Below are 22,574 nucleotides of genomic sequence, written 5' to 3'. Positions count from 1 at the left end.
GAGGAATGAACGGTTGGCTAGTAGAAATTTTCTAGTGTATTGCCATCAGAACACTTGACCAAAATGATTTAAGTTGAGAGGAGATCCTTTTCCAGTCTTAAATTAAGACAGGTTGCTTTGCTGCTTGTTCTCTCTGTTATGTTCTTTTTTATATTCTTCTTCTAACTTCACAGTACTAACTCATTTCCCAAGTGCAAAATTGGAAAAAAGAAATCACAATTTATAGTTTAAATGATGCAAAATATACTTCTAAATGGAACTCAAAATTAAATAACAGAAACAAAAGAAACACAAAATGAAAGTGGTGCAAGCTAATCCCAAGGCTTATGTGCAATTACCTGCAGTACCGCCTAAATGCCTTTCATCATTTAGGTCTATTCAAACATAAATGGTTGTCAATTTCCTAAGAGATCCCAGTGTTTCCACCAGCATAGATCTTTCTCACTGAAGAAATTATAATATTAAGGCTGAAAACTGCAGGAATGAATTCCCATCAAATAGTTGAACACAAGTTAAGTAATATCACTATCTACATATGGCATCAGGGATCAACTCAACATTAATTATTTTAAAAATGACAACAATCTCTACTTGTTTTTTTTTTCCTCCCAGGGAATAACTCCTTCCCTACTGCTCATCTTCACAACAATCCATGTCCTTTGACAGCTTTATTTTCCTTCAGGAAGATGATAAGCATTGTTGAAATAAGTTGATAGGCTTTCTTTTTTCTTTTTTCTTTTTTCTTTTTGTTCTACAGAAATCACCCCTTGTTCCATGCCTGAGGCAATAGAGATATTTACTTTCCTATCATTTCAATCTCAATCAGTACTTTATTATGAAATTACACTAGAACACAGGCACATGAAAAAAGAAAAAAAAATAGTAAAGGAGGAACAAAACAAGCAGAAGGAGCAAACAGTTAAATAACAATATATAATATTGCAGAAAGTAATTTTAATTCAGAGCAACAGTAGGTCCCGGGAAAATGATTAAGTTCATACCTCCCCAGTCTAACAAAAAAAAATTCTGAACAAATTAGTATTGCAAACATTTTTTATGGGAAAGTCTGCTGATAATAAAGAATTTCTATCCCCCATAGATTCAGAGATTACCTAGTACCTAGTAAATAAAGTTATACAGCCTACTTTTAAAAAGCATGAGAAGAACAAAATATTAATGCTCATTTGCAGCAAGGTTTCTTATAAAATAATTACAAAAAATCATGAATAGTTTCTCATGCATGATGTGAAATTTCTTCACAAACAAGCCAGTCTAATCTTCCAATCAACTTGAAGTTTTTTGCACATATTCTTCTGAAAGTCTTCAATATAGTTAATAAACAAGCTAGCACAAACTTAATTATTTGTAAGTATTCCGAGCCAAGATACTGAGTTCTCCTATTTGTTCAATATACGCACTCAAATCTTTCAAAAACTTCAGGAGAAAAGTAAAAGCATTAATGTATATAAACATCTATTTAACTACCAAGAAATGTTTTCCTTATCCAAGTGAAACCTTTCAGTTTCAGACTTCTGCCATAGGAAATATAGAGCGTTTCAAATTAATGAGGTAAAAGAATAGTAATGTGAAAGACCTTGTCCCTGAGATATAAAACGAGAGTCCTCCCGAGTACCTTCAATATCACACAACAACTTTATTTCCATTACAGTGGAGGTTCCTTATCAAGGTCCTCGTCATCCCGTATAATTGATGCTCTTTTGTACCTCAACTTCTCAATCTCCTTCTCAAGAAAATCCAATATAGTGTCAGTAACATGGTTTGGAGAACAGCCTGCAGCGAGCATCCTCCTCAAGAATTTGTAGGCCTCTTTAACTCTTCCTGCTTTGGCATGAACCTCGATAAGTGTATTGTAGGTGATGACATCTGGATTGATGCCACTTCCAATCATTTGTTGGAAGAGTTGGTTTGCCTCATCAATTCTTCCGGCCTTCCCTAAGGCATTAAATAGCGTGTTATACATCACAATATCAAGATATCCACCCTTCTTCAACAACTGATCAAGAACTAAGCTAGCAAGATTAGCTTTTCCCATCTTGCCTAACCCTTGAATGATCACATTATATGTTGCAATATCACCAGGTGATAACTTGTCCCCCATGTCCTGGAGAACTGCCCATGCCTCTCTCATGTAACCCTTCTTGACGAATGTACTCATCAATGAGTTGTATGTGTAGCTTGTAGCATTCCTTCCTAGTGATGTGAAGATTTCAAATAACTTGCAAGCTAAGGTCAATTTCCCTTTGGCTAAGAAAATTGACAAATATGTATTAACCATGTCAATGTCGAAAGTATTAATCCCCGTCGCCTGCACCCTCTGCCCTCTACGCGCTGTAAACATACAGGCATCATCAAAAGACTCCGACCGTTTGGATAAACGGTCTAAGTAAGGCGATGAAGACCACTCATCGTTTGGTTCATCATCCAAAATACCTTCATCAGTATCTTTACTTGGTGTAGGATTGATCGAACTCATGATATTATTCAGACTTCCTACAGATGGAAACATTGATGTGTAGTCCTTTCCCTTGTCCTGTGGACCTCTCATTGCTGCTTCCATGTTTGCCTTCCATCTAAGAACATTTGGCAATAAAGAGCTATCCCTCACATGCTTTATCAACTGCTCGAACAAATCCCGCCTCCCACTCTTATGCAACCCAATTAGCAGAGCGGTAATCGTGACCAGATCCACAACTAACCCTCTTTCCTCCATCTCTTTCACCAGCTCGAGCCCCTCAACTACTCGTCCCACCCTGCACAACTGCATAACTACGATACTATAAGTGATTCCATCCACAAACTGACCTTTCTTCTTCAATTCGCAGAACAACACAAAAGCTGCAGCTGGCCGGCCATTCTTAAACAAGCCATCAATCAAGATGTTATACGAGTAACAAGATGCCCGAACTCCCTCCGAAGCCATCTTCTCAAACAACTGGCAAGCCTCGGTGAGCTTCCGAACCTTGAGGAGCCCGTTGAGCAGGGTGTTGTATACCACAGTGTCAGCCCGTACATTGTTATATTCCATTTCTTGAAACACCCGGATTGCCTCATCGACCTGGTAGGTTTTACAGCACCCCTGGATGAGAGCATGATAGGTGAACCTATCCGGCTCGTGGCCGGAACCCTTCATCTCTTCGAAAGCAGCCAAGGCATCGCTGACTTTCCCACCGAGACATAAAGCCCGAACAACCGAATTATACGTGCAGACATCCGGCGGAACCGGTGGGTCCTTCATCTTCATCTCCCTAAAGAGTCCCAGAGCGAGACCCAACTGGCCCCAGCTTCCAAAAGCATGGATGCAGACGTTATAACCCCGGGTGTCGAAAGCGAAGCTTCTCTGGGACAATTCGTCGAGCACCCACTTGAACTCATCCTTCATGTCGGCCTTCCGGAGCGCGACAAGCAGTTTCCTGCAGGCAGCCGAATCGGGAAGTTCAGGGGAGGAATCGAGGAGCTTCCAAAAGGTGGAAAGCGCGAGACCAAGTTGGGATTTTTCGAGAAAAGCGCGGATGACGGAAGAGTAAGTAGCGGGAGCGAGAAGGCCAGGATGGGATTTTGCCTCCGCGGCGGCGGCGTCGAGAGCAGCGACGGCGGCGTCGAAACGAGATGAGCGGATGAGGGAGGCGACGAGGGAGCGGAAGGCGGCGGGGTCGAGGCCGGAGGAGAGGGCAAGGGGGAGGATGGGGAGGACGTGATCGAGGAAGGGAGGGGGGAGAGAACGGAGGAGAGCCGCGAAGGCGGAGGGAGGAGGAGAGGTGGAGGGAGGAGAAGAGAAGGCATAGTGGAAGAAGGAGAGCTTGGAGGAAGGGGGCAGAGAAGGGTGGCGAAGGAGGTGGAGGACGACGGACTCTGGCAGAGGGGAGGAGAGGAGAGGAGGGTTGGGGATAGCAGACGAGAAGGCTTTGAAGAGGGAGGCGGCTAAGAGGAGGTCGGATAGAGAGGAAGCAGGAGGAGTGGTTTGGTTGCGCGTTTTTTTAGTTTGGTGGGAGGAGGAGAAGGAAGCCAAACGTAAATTTTTGGTGCTGCGAAGTCGCGAGCGGAGCATTTGAAGCGGACGGTTCCAAGTCGAGGAGACCTCCAATAACCTATTTCTCACAGGGAGAATGCAGTTAGATGTCAATCATACTGTAGATATAAAATCGATATAAGAGAATGGCTTATCTTTTGCAAGTTTGGCTCTCTTCTCTGTTAACGAGTTTTTGAACCAAATAGACTTAACTTTTTTAAGTTTTTTTTTTAAAGCTAAATATGATCTAATTCACTGTAATCATAACAAAAATACTGAATAATTTAATATTTTTACTCCGATAAAAAATGCTGATAAATTCGATATTTTTGTTAGAGTTATAATAAGTTAAATATTATTTGGTAAATAAGTTTAAGGATAATATATTCTGATAAAAAAAAGTTTTAGAACACAGCTATTTTCGTCAAAAGCTCCCATGTTATGAAGAATCTAGTAACGTTTATTACTCTAAAACTCTAATTATTCGTTTATGTCCAAAGTTTATCCACATGAATGATACTTCATGTACACTGAGATTCTAGTTGTGGCTAATTATGCACTAATTATCCATTGATGCCTTTGGTATCTATTATTATGCATATTAAAGAGAAATGTACTATATATGAGAAAAGTAAGAGTATAACATATAAAAAAAATAATGGATACTATTAGAAGTAAAATTGTCTTACATAAAATATGTGGTGCATATTACTAGGATAATATGTGAAAATAGTGATGGATATTACTGTGAGAAAATGTTTTTGCTTTGAGAAGATGGTAATATTTCAAAATTAAATTCTCCAACTGTGAAAAAAATAGGTTAAAAATGTATTTTATTTTTTATGTTTTTTAACAACAAACTTTTCTAATTTATTTTATATCACTTAATCATTATTTATAACGGTTCCAACAATATTTAGAACTTTTAAACATAGTTGATGAGCAGTATTCCCACCATTAAAAAAAAACTTTTATAAACTAAAATACCCCTTTTTATTCATATATAAATTGAAATGAGTTGAATCCATATAAATAGAAGAGAAGATGGATTTTATTATGTGAACATAAATTTTGTGCCTCACTAGATTATTATCTAATAAAAATAATGAGAGTATTTTGATGATTTCAGCATTTTGTTAATAATATTATTAGTTTTATATTAGTCATCATTAGACGATTATTTAGAAAAAAGAAATTAAGGAGAAAAAATATTTTTACAGTGAAGTACAAAGAAAAATATATTTAACTTTTTCCCTCCTAAATAATAATAATAATAATAATAATAATAAAACACTCTCCTTGTCGGCATGTCAATTTGGTGGTACTAATTAAAAGACAATCCAAACCAACTTCGATTATTTAAAAAAAAATCATCGAATAAAAAAGTGAACTCACTATACAATCTGAGTATCTAACTCCTTAACAATGAACCTATAATATTTTTTTAAAAGGAAATAAATATATTAACTTACCATTAAAATTGAACACTGAAAAATAATAATAATAATAATAACCACCATCTCAGTGTCATGACACAATTAGCGAGCCAATTAGGCTTTCCTAAAAATATAATTATTTTGTATACTTTTGAGTTAGAGTGTTGATATTATATGTAATCAAGCCCTGTGTACCATGTTGACTAACAAAAGAGAATCCACATTTATCTAACAGGTAAAGAAGAGTTTTACCGCACTGCTTCTGACTTCTGAGATAAGAACTGAGCCATAATAACCACGACAAACCTCATTAGCACGTCGAACTATAAAGTCAAGCGCCTCAAACTTCACCCCGCCCCCGCGAAAGAGCACCAAACAACAAGTTGGCGGTGGTTAGAGGAGAGGTGGGTCTTGTGCGTCAACAAAGTCTTTCCTCTCTTTCATGGACCCAGAGAATTATTATTCCATAAATCCCAAAGAAAGTAATAGGTGACTGCTGTTAGTCAAAATATATATGAATATTTCAGTTTTTTTTTTTTAATTTTTTTTTTCTTATTATTTATATCGTTGCCTAAAAATATATACTAAGATACGTTGCTGCCCGTTATACTCCACAGCCAATAGGGCCACAGGGGTACTTCGTCATTTCCAGTCGTCGAGCGGCTGAAACCAGGGCCTTTGCCGGATCCGGAGCATAGCTCGTCGTAAAATAGTTCGTAACATCCGTCCGAGAAGAGACACGTATGCGGGAAATTTGGAACGTACAGTTATTCCGCACACGTTTCGCTCGTTTATTTGTCGTGGCTGCCAGCCTCTCGCCCGACAGGCGACAGCAAACGAGAAATCCGACACGTTGAAATGGGATCCCGTCACCTGAAGGTAACGCTACGTGGCGCTCTCGCTACAAATATTAATATATCATGCGAAGTCCTTGGGGGGGGGGGTATCTTTACCGCAGCCGTATATGGTGCATCTTCCGCAAGAATAGGAGGCGAAAGTTGATAAACAGGATTCGACGATCAGGATGCGTTTTCTGTTCTAAATCTCTACGGTGGATACCTCGCTCACATAGAAATAAAGTAAATTAGACGGTTTGCCTTCTTTATTAAAATTTTGAGTGGAAAAGCGGTAAGATATAAGGCGGCCTTTTCCTTCTCTCTCCTCACTGTTGCTTACCATACTATCTCTCTATCACTTAACACTTACGACTGTGGAGAGTAATTAGGGTTTTCAAATTTGGAAACAAAGATCGATAGATCGAAACCCAAAGGAAGAGCTCCTCGAATAGAGGAAGAAGAGGCTCAGGTTTACGAGATCGAATTCGTTTTGTTTTTTTTTTTTGGTTTTGAAATTTTCAGGATATTTTCTTTATTTGATGTGAGAGGGGCCAGATCCGGGAATGGCCGATCTGTACGGCGAAGGCAGGGATGCTTTCGAGTTCGACAACGGCAGCGGCAATGCAACCGTAGGGCCGGTGCATGCGGCGGCGTTCAAGGGGGAGGGGAAGTCGGGGTCTGCCCTGAGGCGGAGGCCGTCTTTTAAGCCGAACTTGGAGGCGGATGAGTTCATCAATTTGCTGCACGGATCGGATCCGGTCAAGGTGGAGCTAAACCGACTCGAGAATGAAGTCAGAGGTGGGAATCCAGTTCGATTTGGGATTTTTTTTTAGTTGTTTTTTTGTGTGTGTGTGTGTGTGTGTGAAGAAATTGTTTAAATTTGCGGGGCATTGAGATGGTTTGGTGTTTGTGTTTCATATTTACAGATAAAGAACGAGAATTGGGGGAGGCGCAGGCGGAGATTAAGGCTCTGAGGTTGTCGGAACGCGCGAGAGAGAAGGCTTGTGAGGAAGTGAGTTTTTTAAAAAATGCCTTCCTTTGTCCTCTCTCTCATGAGGCCGGACTGTTATCATGCGCATTTTCTATGTTTTACTAGTACTGTATTTCTCTTATGGTTTTTTAATTTGTGCCTGCATGAATTTTGATTTGGAGTTCCGCATGTAATTTATTATTTTTATTTATTTGTATTATAATTCTGTTATGTGCATCTTTCGAGGTATTAATATACTGTGGTATTCCTTGTCCTCTTTGGTTGTTTGCAAACATTGGAGCGTTCTTTATTGAGTTTCCAATCTTTATATAGAAATATAGATTGAAAAAGCATCGCATGTTCAAGCGATGTACTCCTTTGATAGTAATCTCTGGTGCTTTACTTTTACATCCAGTGATGTCCGTTCACTCTTGAACTGGCGTTTCTTTGCTGAAATTTATATCTCTGTTGGTTTTATTATGAATGAATTCTGATTCTGCATCTTCCCTTGTAAGCTTTCGGAAGAATTGGCAAAAGTGGATGAGAAGCTCAAACTGACCGAGTCACTGCTTGAAAGCAAGGTACTGCATCGCGTTCCCAAACTTTTTCTTAGTTATTATTTCTCATCACACTTTCGGGCAACAGTTAATGGTTAGTGTCTTTTCCAGAACCTTGAAATTAAGAGGATTAACGATGAGAAGAAAACAGCATTGGCTGCACAGTTTGCAGCAGAGGCTACACTTAGGAGAGTTCATGCAGCTCAAAAGGATGATGACATGCCCCCGATTGAGGCCATTCTTGCACCACTTGAAGCAGAGCTGAAGCTAGCTCGCCAAGAGGTACTTGTTTGTTCATCATATCTCTACTCGTCCAAATTTAATGACAAATTACATTTCTTCATCATATCTCGTTCTATTGAAATTGTAACAGTCTGCACCTGTTGTATATCTAAGTGAATTAGAAAAACTTGAAGTCTAATAAATGTTATATTACGTGAACTATTGTAATAATTAATGGATAAGCTGAGTGGACTATCAAAATCTCCTGGTACAGTTCATTGCATATGTCATCATGCACATGTCACAAAGTACAACTATTTGTTTTTCAGTGATTATCCTGAATCTTTTTCTGCTGCCAGAGAATATGCGTTAAGCTTATAAACTTTTGGGAACTTGTACATTCTTTTAGAACAAGAAAACATGATCAAATAATGTTTGAGTTGTCCAGTTAACTTTTCCTAAATTCTGTGTCCTCTTGTTTCTATTTACTAAATGTCTAAATAAAATGTTTCATATTTTCCTTTCCAACTCTTTAGCAAGTGGAACATATATAGAAAGTCATGGATGGTTCATGCATTTTTGGTGTTTTCCCTCTTTCACTATGGTTGTTGGGGTTTTCATCCATTCTTTTGCTTTTCTTGTGTGTGTTATTTCTGATTAATTTTGTTTCTTAGTGTGTGAGCTTCTGTTTGTTCTTGAGTTTTGTAGTCTCCTGTTGGAGTTAAGTTGCGAATGTCATCCTTTCTCAGCTTCTTGGGGAAGATGAACTATACAGATTTTCTTTTTCAGATTGCGAAGCTACAGGATGACAACAGGGCATTGGATCGTCTTACCAAGTCAAAGGAAGCAGCCCTACTGGAGGCAGAAAGGACTGTGCAGATTGCTTTAGCAAAGGCTTCACTAGTCGATGATTTACAAAATAAGAACCAGGAATTATTGAAACAGATTGAAATCTGTCAGGTATACTGGAACAAATGATTGCCTATAACCTTTCAAATGAATTACAGTGGACCAGTAGATTATTAAGAAATTGCAGGTGATCATTTCTGCATCTGTTTTTGAATTCTTTTTAGGAAGAGAACAAGATCTTGGATAAAATGCACCGCCAAAAGGTTGCTGAGGTCGAAAAGCTCAGTCAGACTGTACGAGAGCTAGAAGAGGCTGTTCTTGCGGGTGGTGCAGCTGCAAATGCTGTTAGGGATTACCAGCGGAAAGTTCAGGAGATGAATGTAATGGGCTGAAAACATATATATTTGGAGTAAATCAAAATTTTGAACTTTTTTCTTTTCAGGAATTAAAAACAAATAATCATATTTCTTATGCATTTGTAGGAAGAAATGAAAACCCTTGATCGAGAATTAGCTCGTGCAAAGGTTACAGCAAATAGAGTTGCAGTTGTAGTTGCAAATGAGTGGAAAGATGCCAATGACAAAGTAATGCCTGTAAGACAATGGCTTGATGAACGGAGGTTCATGCAAGTAAGAAAGAAAATTTCAGTTGCTGACTGGATATTTAGCTATAAAATTCAATATGCGGAAATTGGCTTTTTAATAAAATTCTGTTGATATAATAATTACTTAAAGTATGTAATATGCTTGTCACAGGGAGAAATGCAGCAACTTCGAGACAAGCTTGCTGTAGCTGAACGGACTGCAAAATCTGAAGCTCAACTAAAAGTAGGTGCTCTAACAATACCTCTCTGATGTTGAATACCCTTATTATTTATATAAGCTGTTTGATTAAGGATTTTGGCGATTATTCTGTTAGTAAAGAAGTGCCTGATAACTGTTTCTTTTGACTTATCAGGAGAAGTATCAGTTGCGGCTTAAAGTAGTGGAAGAAGGATTGAGAATCTCTGCAAGTGGTACTTCCCGAACTAATGCGGAAGGAAGGAGTGTTAGCAATGGCCGTTCACGACGCCAATCTTTAGGTGGCGCTGAGACTATTTCTAAGACTAATGGTTTTCTATCTAAGAGGCCATCTTTCCAGATGAGATCTTCAATGTCTAGCAGCACTAGTACAATAGTCAATCATGCAAAAGGAACATCAAAGTCATTTGATGGGGGCAGTAGATCACTTGATCGCTGTAAAGTTCTCGCAAATGGGGTAGGCCTATCAATGCGTAAATCCTCTGATGCCACTGGAGATGAGAAGGCAAATAACAGTTGGAAGGAAAATGCAGATGAGAAGCCCAATGGAGTTCCAAGTGTTGATGCAGATGATAGTGTCTCTGGTTTGTTATATGACATGTTGCAAAAGGAGGTCATCACTCTGCGAAAAGCATGCCATGAAAAGGATCAAAGTCTTAAAGATAAGGATGATGCCATTGAGGTAAATGTTTTCTTTTCTTTGGTGAAGTTCCATTCTAATTTTTACAAAGTTCAATCATCTTATTTAAGCTCTCTTCTATATAGATGCTGGCAAAGAAAGTGGATACATTGACTAAAGCAATGGAAGTGGAGGCTAAGAAAATGAGAAGGGAAGTAGCTGCCATGGAGAAGGAGGTGGTTGCTATGCGATTGGAGAAAGAACAAGATAACAAGGCTAAGCGACTCGGTAGCACCAAGGCTTCTGTAAACAGTTCTCAGCTGCCAGCTGGACGGTATGTTCACAGTTGCCAGCTTTACAAAATGTTTTCTTGTGTAACATTGACTTCTTGGCTCGATCTTTTACCACCCGTCAACAACATATTTCATGCTATTCAATGTCTGCAAATAACTTTCTTGCTTGGTGCTAGTAGATGAGGCTGGCTTCCTATTAATAGAGTCAATGGATGTAGTGTTATGCATGATTGGTTCTTAAGGACTATTTATGGATAAGAAAGATGAGGCAAAATGGTCCTATAATCGGTTTTATTTCAAATCAAATACATATAATGTTGCAACTAACTGACATGTTCAACAATAAATTGCTTGATTTTGGTTCAACCATCTTTCATGAGCTTGAAATTTCAACATTTTTTAAGAAGTGGCCACTTTGCTATCTAGTCTCTTCCTTGGACCACCTGGGTGTCCATGCCAGCATTGTATATCATGATGAAATTTGTTTGATGAACTTGACTGTCAAATTACTTCTCGATGCTATTAAATCAATGGCTTAATAATGCTTTTCTCTTAGTAAAGTAATGTAGTCCTTGTTTGATGGTTTCATCTTTTAATTGAAACTTCTGTTCCTTTATTAGTTCTTTTATTAATTTAATTGTTTTGAGCCGCCTTGACTTTCAGTTATGCTGTGTAGGCACCATAGCTGGGGGCCTGATTGTTCCCTTCTTCGTCCATATACTGTATATACCATGTAGTCTTACTTTTATTCTTTATGGTACTTGGATCAAGTATTTCCAAATAATTTATTAACTGTGTTATATTCATAAACTATTTTGGTAAAGCCTACGATCTTGTTGCCCCCTCATAAGCCATAGTAGCTTTTAATGTCTTGAAACGGAAATGCCTTCCTCTGGAGAAATCATAAGTTAATATAGACTTTTTAATCTGAAATCCTGAAGTTTCTTATGACAAATAGAGTTTGAGACACATGGAAGAATTTTTTGTATAACAAATTCAGAAGGCTTGGTAAAAGTGATTTTTCTATAGCCTGCATGTTGCTATGAAAGGATTTTCATGTTCCTGTTTCATAAATCATGCTTACTGTGATTTCTTTCAACAGCTTGTCCTGACCCAGATAAAAGGGGAGGATTACATTAGGTAGCTTGACAGCTAATATTAAATTTTTGTTGAGATGAATTATGAAATGGATTCTAAAATAATTGACATTACCTATTTAACAGACATCCATATTATAAATAGAGCTGAATGAAGGAAAAGGATCCATATAGCCAACCTCAAATAGATGAGATTCATGGTCTGTTTCTGTTTCATTATTTACTATTGGATCAATAAACCATGCTTCCAACACTTTTATAAACATGGTTCTTTTTTTGTATTACAAAGCAAAGACTCCATCTTTTACCTAAATGTTGATTTTTGCAATACAAAGACACCACTTGATGTGATGATCTTTCGAACAGCATTCAACAGTTTATTTGACTAATGCCTGGAATATCATCGAGACTTGTTTCCTTATCAGTTGCTGAACCTTCTACCCTTTTGGTGCTACTTGTTACATGAAGGTATATTACCTTATGCGATCGACCATTCTTGATGTTGTAAGATAATTATAATGCTATTAATATTGTTGTTTATGACCGAAAGCAGTATTAAATTGTCTTGTTGGTCTGAGAAAATTGTTTGCCATTTGTCTGTCGATAAGAGGCTTCACAACTATTCCAGTGGCAACAGTTGATCTTGGGTTACTTTCGTCGCCTGTACTGGTGACAAAAAATGCACTGTTCTTTAGAAACAAATATTATCTCAATAGATTATCTAATACGCTTTGCTGATTAAGGTGTGCCAAATTTAGCTTTTGACTTACTCAATTATGTGCTTTGGAAACAGAAACTTGCCTCGGACTGGGTTGATGCGCAATCCTCAATGAGGTGACTTGGAAAGCAGACCTGCGAGGGAATTCTGTCACCTCCTCAACATCGTTTTCTTGCTTTCTTATTGATTTTTAGATGAGGACCAGCATCGGGAACTTGGAGCCGGGGCTTCATCTGACTGTTAACTCATGTAGTTAGCTAGTGGATGTGTTGCCGAGTTTTAGCTAACAGTTTGGCGCTGCTTATTTTGTGCCTTAATATAGTTGTATAGGTTCCTATGCAGTAGTGTGGCTTTCTATTTTTCTCAGGGTTGTGAATAATATATGTTGTAGTCATGTGTTATTCTTGCAAGCCGAGTGCGTTTTGGATTCATGTCTCATCAATCCATTTCCTTGTGCCGGATTCATTTCAAGGTTCTATGCCCTTAAAACTTTTTAGACAGATTTCCCCCTCAGCAGCCATATCTTTGGCTTGATTTCTAACAAACAATTACCTTTACTTGATGTTTAGCATTCTACACATCTTTCCTCAGCTTATGTTTCGACTTGGGCATCTTGTGAGCTCTAATTCAAGATTAAATTTCATTTCGCTGGGATTCCGAAGTTGGTCAGCTCATGATTTTCTTGCTCAAACTAGAAGCCAAACTGGAGTCTAGATTCAAAGTTATGCTCGATCAAGTCTATGTTGCATAAGTATGACAATCTTTTTAACTTCCCCCCTAACATTTGAACAGAAACTGGCTGCAGTATTCTGTGCATCTTCTTGTGCTGTCAAAGTTACATATATCAAGCTAACCGCCATCATAATATGAATCATTGGTGTCATTCAGCTTGAGAATTTTTTTTGCTCTTATCATTTTATTGGACAGATTTGTTGTCTTTTATTTGGCTTAGCCAAATAAAATATGCCTGTAGTCATCAGCAATGACAAGGCTTCAGCCTGGTCAAAAGTGGCAGTTCATGGGTACACTGCTGGTAAATGTTTCTGTCATCTTGCAAGACTTAGTCTAACGTAGAAAATCATATCTACATGTGACCTGGGGCCTCAAATCGTGGGGGATGATGGCTTTGGTTGGTATTTTGTCATCTCAATTAAAGACGATGTACTCGTCCTCTGCCATGTGATAAATATTGCAGGATTTGCACAAGTTCTTTTAGGAATGTGAGCTTGGTCTTGTTCCTTTGCGTTGCAGGCTGCCTACTTGAAATATAAGACCAGTGACATGACCCCCTGGGACCCTCTCTGCCAGTTGGGTAACTCTTTTTGAAACCAAATCACAAGGTTAGTGTACCACACTACCACCCTATTCCTTCCTATTCCTATGCCACTACTGTCTAATTTAATCTAGTGGGTGGTAACACATGTGACATATGGAATGTTGATTTGTTACACACGCACTATTAAATGACCATGGGAAGTGATAAAGAATAGTTTAGATTTATGACTCTTATCTCTTATTATTTTTTACCTCTCTTTAGTCAGTAGGTGTCGGTGGAGGATTTAGATTATGAGCATATACAGCGGTTTAATGAAAAATTTACTGAAGATTAATTCTTATGTCGAATCAAATTCATAATCTCTATCGGTAAGACACAACTATTTCTGAGCAATGTAATTATACTCACTGAACGATATGTACCTGAATTTATGAGCTTTAAACTTATTTATGGAAGTACCCGAGTTTCTAATACATGTGAATGCCATGTTGGATGACAGGTAGAAAAATTAACATGAAAGCAATTTTATTTAATATACATTTTTTTCTCAGTGAATAAGAGTTAATACTCATGGAGATATGAAAGAGTATTAGATATATAAGTCGCATTTATCTTTCACCCTCTATGCTCATTTGTATTAGCGAGCGATTCTTATTTTTAAAATTGAAAAAAAATAATATATATATATATATATATTTTTTTTTTTTCATACAATCTTTGTTGTGTAGGCATTTATTGGTTAAAATATCATGAGCAATGTGTTTTTATTGGTTCGAATATTACTTTCAGAAATTGGACTTAGAACTTTAGAATGACATAAATATAACACATAAATTTAAATTAATTAAGTAAATAAGATATATAATAAGCTAATTAAGAAAGAAGAAAAAATGAAAAAGACCGGCGAGTCCCTTTCCGAACCCGACCCAAGTCAATCTATAATGTGTCGCATTTCTCCACTCGTGACCACGACGACGAAGCAATCCCTCCTCCTTCCTCCTCTCCTTGCCGCCACGACTTAATGGAGGCCGCCGCCGCCGCCGCCTTCTCCCGCCCCTCCCTCATCGCGTCGCCACACGCGACTTCCACCTTCCGCATCCGATTCAGCGGCGGAAGGCGGCCGGCGTTGACGGCCGTCGCCTCCGCCTCCACGCATCTCGAGGCGGAGGCTGTCTCCACCACTATCACCACCTCATCGTCTTCTCCTCCCGCGCTTGTTTTGAAGAGGGTGTCGACCGATTCGTTGCAGTACGAAAGCGGCTACCTTGGAGGCGTGTCGGAGAGGACGGCGCCGCCGCCGGAGGTTGAGGGGAATGGAGTGCTTAATCCGATGGAGTACCTGACGAATGTTCTATCGTCGAGGGTTTATGATGTGGCGATCGAATCGCCGCTGCAGATTGCGCCGAAACTGTCGGAGAGGCTCGGGGTCAATTTCTGGCTCAAGAGGGAGGACTTGCAGCCTGTAATTCCTTTTCTCTTACGTCGAATATTTCATAGGGATCTGTTAAAAATTTATTGTTTGGGTGCTATTTGATATAAAATAGGGAAGCTCTTCCTACTGGGTTCAAAGGCGATGGTTTTATGGTGCTTAGAATCTGGAGTTTCTTCATTGGTGATTATGTTGCAGAGATTGTTTCCTTCTTTTCGTCAAGTGGATTTGTTAGTGTTACTGGGGTACTAATCTGATTTTTTTTTGTGCCGATTTATAGTTGTTTCGTGGTGTTCTGTATCATCTTTGGTTGCCAAATGCACGAATTTTTTAATCTTGTCTGCTAATGCACGAAGTCTATAATCTTGTCTCCATCAACTTTATGTTAAAGGCAGATCACTATTGTTTTCCTTAGTTAATATTTATTAGCTATTATTTTGTCAAAAAGAAAATTGTTATTAGTTATTCTTTTCTCTGGTGTACAACAATCTTTTCGTTCTCTTCTTATTTAAATTTGCTTTTTATGAATTGATTGCTGCTATTCTACTAAAGAAAATTTTGCATGTTTCTTCTAGGTGTGGATTGTTACGTAGTGGCTGCGTTTGAATCATAGTTGGTAGACAAAACACAACATCTGCATTATTTTCCTTTCTGCTTTTGTTATTTCGTTTCAAGTGCGGTTAATATTGATTCATTAACTATGTATATATAGGCTCTTTTTTCTCATTTGTTTCCAACTAATTTTTTTGTTCATTTCCTTTGCTTTCTGTGACAAATACTGTCGCATAATATGGATAATTAAGCTGCAATTTATCTTCATTTCTTCCATTTTTCATTAGAGTGGTTCTCAGAATATGTTTATGTATGCTGTGAAATCATGAGAAGCTAAGGTGCAATTTTTGACTACCTCTCTTGACTGCCATACATCTTATTTCCCCTTATTTTCTCCTACAGATATGTTGTTTGGTGTGACACAAATGTAGTGGATGTTTTACTTTTGCTGCAACATACTAGTATTGTGTCACAGTAAAAGCTTTATGACAAGAGAGTGACTTTTGTCTTTATTAAACATCTAGGTCTTTTCGTTCAAGTTGCGAGGAGCTTATAATATGATGGCCAAGCTTTCTAGGGAGCAGTTGGACAGGGGTGTTGTCTGCTCATCTGCTGGAAACCATGCTCAAGGAGTTGCATTGGCTGCACAGAAGTTGGATTGTGATGCTGTTATCGTGATGCCAGTAACAACACCAGAAATTAAGGTTTGTTGCTCAGTAGACAATCATTTCTTTTTATAATAGAGGCCTTCAATTTTCTTTTAACTTCTATTCTTCTATGCCTTATCAAACTCTCCGTATTAATTCAGTGGCGATCAGTTGAGCGATTAGGTGCTACAGTGGTTCTCAAGGGGGATTCATATGATGAAGCACAGTCATATGCCAAACAACGTGGTGAACAGGAAGACCGCACATTCATACCTCCTTTTGATCATCCTGATGTTATCACGGGTCAGGGAACAGTTGGAATGGAAATTATTCGTCAATTGAAAGGTCCATTACATGCAATATTTGTACCAGTAGGAGGTGGCGGATTAATTGCAGGAATTGCTGCTTATGTAAAACGAGTTCGCCCAGAGGTTTGTGTTCTTTGATCATCTTATTTCAAAATTTTCTGTGGTGTTTACATGATCTGCATCATTTGCATGATAAAAGACCTAAAATTATTTTCTCACTCATATGAATTTTTAGAGTTGTTGCTGCAAGTGAATCAGAGTGATATTCTGTCTCTTTGTGTTAGTCACTTAATCCCACTCCATGTTTTCAAGTCTCACTACCAGGACTATGAAAAGAGAGTAAAATCTTTAACCTGTTAAGATTTTCTATTACTCTCAGATTGCATAATGTGCTGATAATATCCTTTTGTCATTGTGTTTCTAAACACTCTTCCTTAACTAAAATATTTTTTTCTTAATAGTATAGCAACTCAATTTTGATAGAACATGAGCCTATAGGCAAGGATTGCCTTGTTGTTGGCACGATGCATGTGGACGCATGGCACAACCATCACAGCTAAGAAAAAAGGAAGAAAAGGATGGGGGAGAGTAGAAGAAAAGGAGAGAGAGGAGAAGAAAGAGGAAGAAGAGAGGAGAAGAGGGGAAGAAGACAATCGCCTCTGCTTCCCCTCTCCTAGGTTTCCTCAGCCATAGAAAATGGAAGAAGACGATGAGTGTAACTTTCTTAACGAAACCTAACTTTAAGTGATAATGGATTCTACCTCAAGTGATATATTAATGGATTCTAACTTAAGAGATGATGGGTCCTAATTTAAGTGATATATTAATGAGTAGTAACTTATAATAATGGATTATATCTACTATCCAATATCCTTTAACTTTCCCATCTTCTTCCCATTTTTTTTTTCTACAGGATTTGAAGCTTCAAAAAATCTAGCAATGGCAGTTGAGTCTCTCTTTTTTCTCCATGCAATGACGAAACTTCTCCGACTCCTCCACGGGATTAAGAAAAGCTTATACAACCTGTGCCGGTTGGCACAACAATTTGCTTATAGGCTAATCATAAGCTAAACAGAGTGGCTAGCCCTTTTTGATAAATATGTTGGACAATTAAGCTAATCCTCTCAAAAAGTGGGCCAACGGACCCAAATCATGCGCATATAATGTTTAGTGAAAAATTCACCAAATATCAATCCTAATGCCCGTGGAGGAATTGAACTATGACCTTTGTCATGGACTAGTAGAACTCAATCATTGAGCTTATAGTGATGACCTTATAACAACTTGATTACAAAATGCAATTTATGAATCCTTGAGGAACTTTATTTCAAAAGACATGAGATGTCATACTATTATATTACATACACCTCTTATTGATTTACTTGTGATTCTTCCGACATATTCTTTAAGCTTACACTTACCACTTGATATTTTCAATGTGCAAAATGACAGTGAACTTTGTATTCAATTTCTGTTGTAGACTTTGGATGACCACTATGTCATTATCAACCATATACCCCAATAGAGTTTGAGATATGGGAAGCCCTAAACATTTACTTAAAGCTAAACAATGAAAGAACTAAATTCATATAAATAAGTCCAAGTTAATTAATCAAATTCTAAAGTGTAATAACAAAGTCCAAAGTTAGACAATGGTACTACATGAGGTATCAACGGACTCCTCACGAGGAAAGTTTTTCCCCCCTTAATTTCTGGTTATTACCACTATGTATGTTTTTTAGACGATACATAGTCACATACCACATAATTATTTTTCTCACTCATTTTCTCTCCCTCATTGGGTGTATTAACACTATGTCTACCTGTGTACGCATGAACTGGATGACTATATTAGTGTCAGTTATTATATTGATTTGATGGAAACTTGTAACTTTGTTTGTTGTTTTTTCCTCATTTGAAGGAATGACAACTGTGAGAATTTCCTACTTGTTCAAAGAATAACTGTCAAGCTACAAATTTTCTTTTATGTTCTCTTATCACTTATTGCCTAATTAGGTTATTATGCACAACTTTTTTTTTTGGATCTTTTCTTTACTTTGTTTAGATGGTTAGTGATTACTGAAAAACATCTCTAGGAAATTCATTATCACATTTCCTTTTTAGTTTACTAAATTTGCAACTGAATGATAATATATGTTTGTTGTTAAAGAAAGCTCATGAGTTAATCAAAGGCTTTTTTCACAGGTTAAGATAATTGGAGTAGAACCCTCTGATGCAAATGCCATGGCATTGTCTTTATATCATGGCCAGAGGGTCATGCTAGAGCATGTGGGAGGGTTTGCAGATGGTGTGGCTGTTAAAGTAGTTGGAGAAGAGACATTTCGCTTATGCAGGGAGCTAGTAGATGGGGTTGTTCTTGTTAGTCGTGATGCTATCTGTGCATCTATAAAGGTACATTTTTAAATTTTATTGCACCAATTTATGATTTTCTGCAATATATTCAAATAAAATACTTATCAATCCAGTTTGCTCATCTTGTAGTCTGTAAATTGGGCAACAAATTTGCTGTTTAATAAATCTTATTTGATTTTCACTAAGGGGGTCTTCCTAATGTATTTCTTCTCCAAGTTGGACAAGTTTGATTAGGCCATAGGGCAATGTGAAATAGTAGATTGCGTGGTCCTACTTTTCATTCATTGATTCTTTTATTTCTCCCAGAATATTTCGGATTTTAAAACTATGTTGAAAGATGGTGTAAAATGAATTTTCTTGGAGGCTTAGTTTCCATTAGTCTTGGCTTGAAAAAGCTAAAAGCTAGATCCATGGGAACCGATAGACTTTACGATGGAATGTGTCAACCATATTTCTTTGGTTTTTTACCATGATCACCCTCTTGTTGCTACTTTCCTTGAAGATGGAATGGGAAGAAAAACAGACTTTTTGAGGTTCATGTGCAGGATATGTTTGAGGAGAAAAGGAGCATTTTAGAACCAGCTGGTGCCCTTTCTCTTGCTGGGGCAGAAGCGTACTGCAAATACTATGGATTAAAAGGTGAAACAGTTGTTGCAATAACAAGTGGGGCAAACATGAACTTTGATCGGTTGAGGTTGGTAACTGAACTTGCTGATGTTGGTCGAAAACGAGAGGCTGTTTTAGCAACCATTCTACCAGAAGAGCCTGGAAGCTTTAAAAATTTTGCTCACCTGGTGTGTTATAATATTTTTTTACTTTGTGTGCATTAGGATAAGTAATATGAATTGTTGATTATTTACTTTAAATGATCCTGCAGGTTGGCCATATGAATATTACGGAGTTCAAGTACAGATATGATTTACGCAAAAAAAATGCTCTTGTTCTTTACAGGCTAGTACAACTTGAGTTCTTGCTCATATTGCAGTAGCGGAAAAAGAGTGATCTTTCTAGTTCCTTATTTCATTTAGAAGTTCACCTTTCTTTCATCTTTTATAGCTTCCTTTTAGTAATCTGTATGTGATCAAATGTCCTTTGTACATTGTGAATCCAGTATCTGGGTATGCAAGTCCTTATTATATTGAAATCTTTGGCATCTGCTATTGCAGTGTTGGGGTTTATACTGACAGTGAGCTTAGGACAATGATGGAGCGGATGAAATCTGCACAGCTCCAAACTTTAAATCTTACTAGTGATGACTTGGCAAAGGATCATCTCCGATACTTTGTATGTTGTTGATTTTCTTTTATCAACTTTTCCTGTTATTGTTTTCTATCTAATGGTTCATTTAAATATGCATCTCTCAAAGTTAAGTCTTCCTTGATGATGATTTAAGTCTTTTACTGGCTTACTGTTTATGGTTATTCCGAGTTTTGCTTAATGCTTTCATTGGAATCTCCTGGAGCATGTCAGCTAGTGTCTTGTGTATGACTTACTCTTTGGACATGCTAGACATGGTTTTCATGTATATATTACACATGCAAATACTCTCAGAATTATTGAGCACAACCAAGTGCTAACCATCAGAATATATTAGCCTCCTTCATAGGTAAGGATGTGATACACAATAGACTTTGAAGTTTATATTTCATTCTCGATCATTTGTAGAGATCAGCAAGACGACTACCATCACTATGTCATACAGAAATCATGAATATTAAAATCCAATCAGTGTAACTTCCTGTGAGTTATACACCCATATTCACCTTCTCTTAGTTATTGTTTTATGATTTCTAGACGTGATTATGTCTGAGTACCTGTAGACTCATTAATATGTGGCATATTTTGATAAATTATGTTAGAAAAAGCACATGCATTGGCAAGCAAGATACTATATTTTAAGCCAAGTTTTTCTCCAAATTGTTGATAGCATTTTGCACTGGATTATCTCCAAACACACATGAACTGGAGGACGCACTCACACACGCGGAAACACATGCAAGTACACATAGACACATGAATATGCACACTTTGGTCATGAATTAAACGAGTGTTATTCTTTCTGAGCTATTGGTGACTTAAAGTCCTTTTAATCCAAATCATTATCCAGACACATTGAAGATCTACGCCGTTAACATGTTCCACTATTTATGAACTATAAAAAAAGTCCAAATAATGATCTTTTTGGATCACCAAAATCTTGATTCTTCAATCTCTGTTTTTATTATGTATATCTGTAGTTACAGATGTCTATTCAAGATCATCAGCTTCTGTTCTGAATAAAATATCTATCACAAATTTCTCAAGAGAGCTAGCTCTATTGAAAATTTGAAATTAATCTCTTACACGTTAGACATTTTGTTCCTTGGCTTTCAGAAAGTTGTACTAACTGATCTTCATTCCGTTGCAATTTTAGATGGGAGGCAGGTCGAATGTCCAAGACGAACTCCTTTATCGCTTCATCTTTCCTGAAAGACCAGGTACTCTTATGAAATTCTTGGATGCCTTTAGTCCTCGCTGGAACATCAGTCTCTTCCATTATCGAGCACAGGTTTGTCACTTTTTGTCATCTTATTTCTTCTATTTAGAGAAAGTCATCTCTAAGTTCTTCTTTCAGCTTTAATCAGCTAACATCCCTTCTGACAGCTTAAAGATGCTATTAAAAGCTGAAATAGTTCTGCCATTGTTTTAATTAAATTTCAATCATCAACTAAAGGAATGGAGAGACTCAACTCAATTCATTGGAAAGAGAGAATAGTTCTACTATTTGCTATTATCTCATTTGGAATGTAAATAGTAGTAAATTCATTTTGCTCAATTGTTGATTTGTTCTCTTTGTAGGGCGAAACGGGGGCAAATGTACTAGTTGGTATCCAGGTCCGAAAAGAGGAAATGGATGAATTCCTGACTAAAGCGAACAATCTTGGGTACGAGTATACATCTGAGATGACCAACGAAACATACCGGCTTTTAATGCAGTGAGTAGGAAGCAAAAATTTTACCCTTCTACTCGCCATGAAATCATCAGCAGTAGCCAGTATCAAGATTCCTTCCGGCCGGAAGAACTTAGTGGAGAATCATGGAAGGGGAATCTCTCTTCAGAGGTCGCTGTATCGTTCCTGTTGCAGTGTCTTGCTTTCTCTTAGTTTTCTTATGTAATGTTCTGCTTCCTTAGGGACAGGATTCCAGTTGGAAATCTCTAGTACTGGATCCGCTACGCTTATTTAACCCTATCTGCTCTTGTTGTACTACGAGTTGATTAGATTTGCCTGTGATGCAGATGTGCTGCAAATGGCGAAATTTTCTCTCTTTAATGCAATGATGTAGAGAATAACAATAAGCATATTCAGATTTCTTTTCCAATAAAAGATAGCCACTAATTACTCTTGTTGGTCATGCTTAGGTTTGGTGTTACTGTTCAAACCTATCACTAGATGGATCAAACAAGTAGAAAATTTGAAGTGCATATATAGTCTATGGATGATCAGATGGAGAGATCCAAGTTCCAAACTGAGATGATGAGTTTTTGACTAAAATATTACTATAATATAAAATATTTACCAAACTA

At 37.6% G+C, this 22,574-nt stretch overlaps 3 protein-coding genes across 4 annotated transcripts; 2 read left to right on the top strand and 1 right to left on the bottom strand.

The window, feature by feature from the left end:
* Positions 1 to 1,435: 1,435 nt before the first annotated feature.
* On the bottom strand, positions 1,436 to 4,145 carry LOC140785485 (pentatricopeptide repeat-containing protein At4g01570). Its single transcript, XM_073133321.1, has one exon. It carries the CDS (start codon positions 4,064 to 4,066, stop codon positions 1,664 to 1,666), a length of 2,403 nt encoding a protein of 800 aa, XP_072989422.1. The 5' UTR covers positions 4,067 to 4,145; the 3' UTR covers positions 1,436 to 1,663.
* A 2,433-nt stretch (positions 4,146 to 6,578) lies between these two features.
* On the top strand, positions 6,579 to 12,895 carry LOC140785857 (microtubule-associated protein 70-1-like). 2 transcript variants are annotated; one of them, XR_012108526.1, is made up of 12 exons: positions 6,579 to 7,097; positions 7,226 to 7,311; positions 7,785 to 7,850; positions 7,938 to 8,108; positions 8,838 to 9,008; positions 9,122 to 9,277; positions 9,380 to 9,526; positions 9,653 to 9,724; positions 9,855 to 10,379; positions 10,463 to 10,650; positions 12,073 to 12,174; positions 12,500 to 12,895. XR_012108526.1 is itself a non-coding variant. In XM_073133927.1 (12 exons), exons 2-12 carry the CDS (start codon positions 6,863 to 6,865, stop codon positions 12,537 to 12,539), a joined length of 1,857 nt encoding a protein of 618 aa, XP_072990028.1. In that variant the 5' UTR covers positions 6,637 to 6,768; positions 6,855 to 6,862; the 3' UTR covers positions 12,540 to 12,895. The 2 variants fall into 2 exon arrangements, 1 of the variants encoding a protein (XP_072990028.1); XM_073133927.1 differs by lacking the exon at positions 12,073 to 12,174 and having other exon boundaries at positions 6,637 to 6,768; positions 6,855 to 7,097.
* Positions 12,896 to 14,598: 1,703 nt separating this feature from the next.
* On the top strand, positions 14,599 to 22,402 carry LOC140786278 (threonine dehydratase 1 biosynthetic, chloroplastic). The gene is made up of 9 exons (XM_073134582.1): positions 14,599 to 15,162; positions 16,206 to 16,385; positions 16,490 to 16,759; positions 18,842 to 19,048; positions 19,555 to 19,803; positions 19,887 to 19,960; positions 20,176 to 20,293; positions 21,423 to 21,557; positions 21,848 to 22,402. Exons 1-9 carry the CDS (start codon positions 14,722 to 14,724, stop codon positions 21,986 to 21,988), a joined length of 1,815 nt encoding a protein of 604 aa, XP_072990683.1. The 5' UTR covers positions 14,599 to 14,721; the 3' UTR covers positions 21,989 to 22,402.
* The last annotated feature ends 172 nt before the right edge of the window (positions 22,403 to 22,574 follow it).

This window comes from Typha latifolia, chromosome 4 (assembly GCF_019914945.1).
Source record: "Typha latifolia isolate L0001 chromosome 4, TyphaL0001v2, whole genome shotgun sequence".
Lineage (NCBI taxonomy): Eukaryota > Viridiplantae > Streptophyta > Magnoliopsida > Poales > Typhaceae > Typha > Typha latifolia.
Note: the sequence above shows the minus strand (reverse complement) of the source record. Positions and strands in the feature narration are given on the sequence as shown.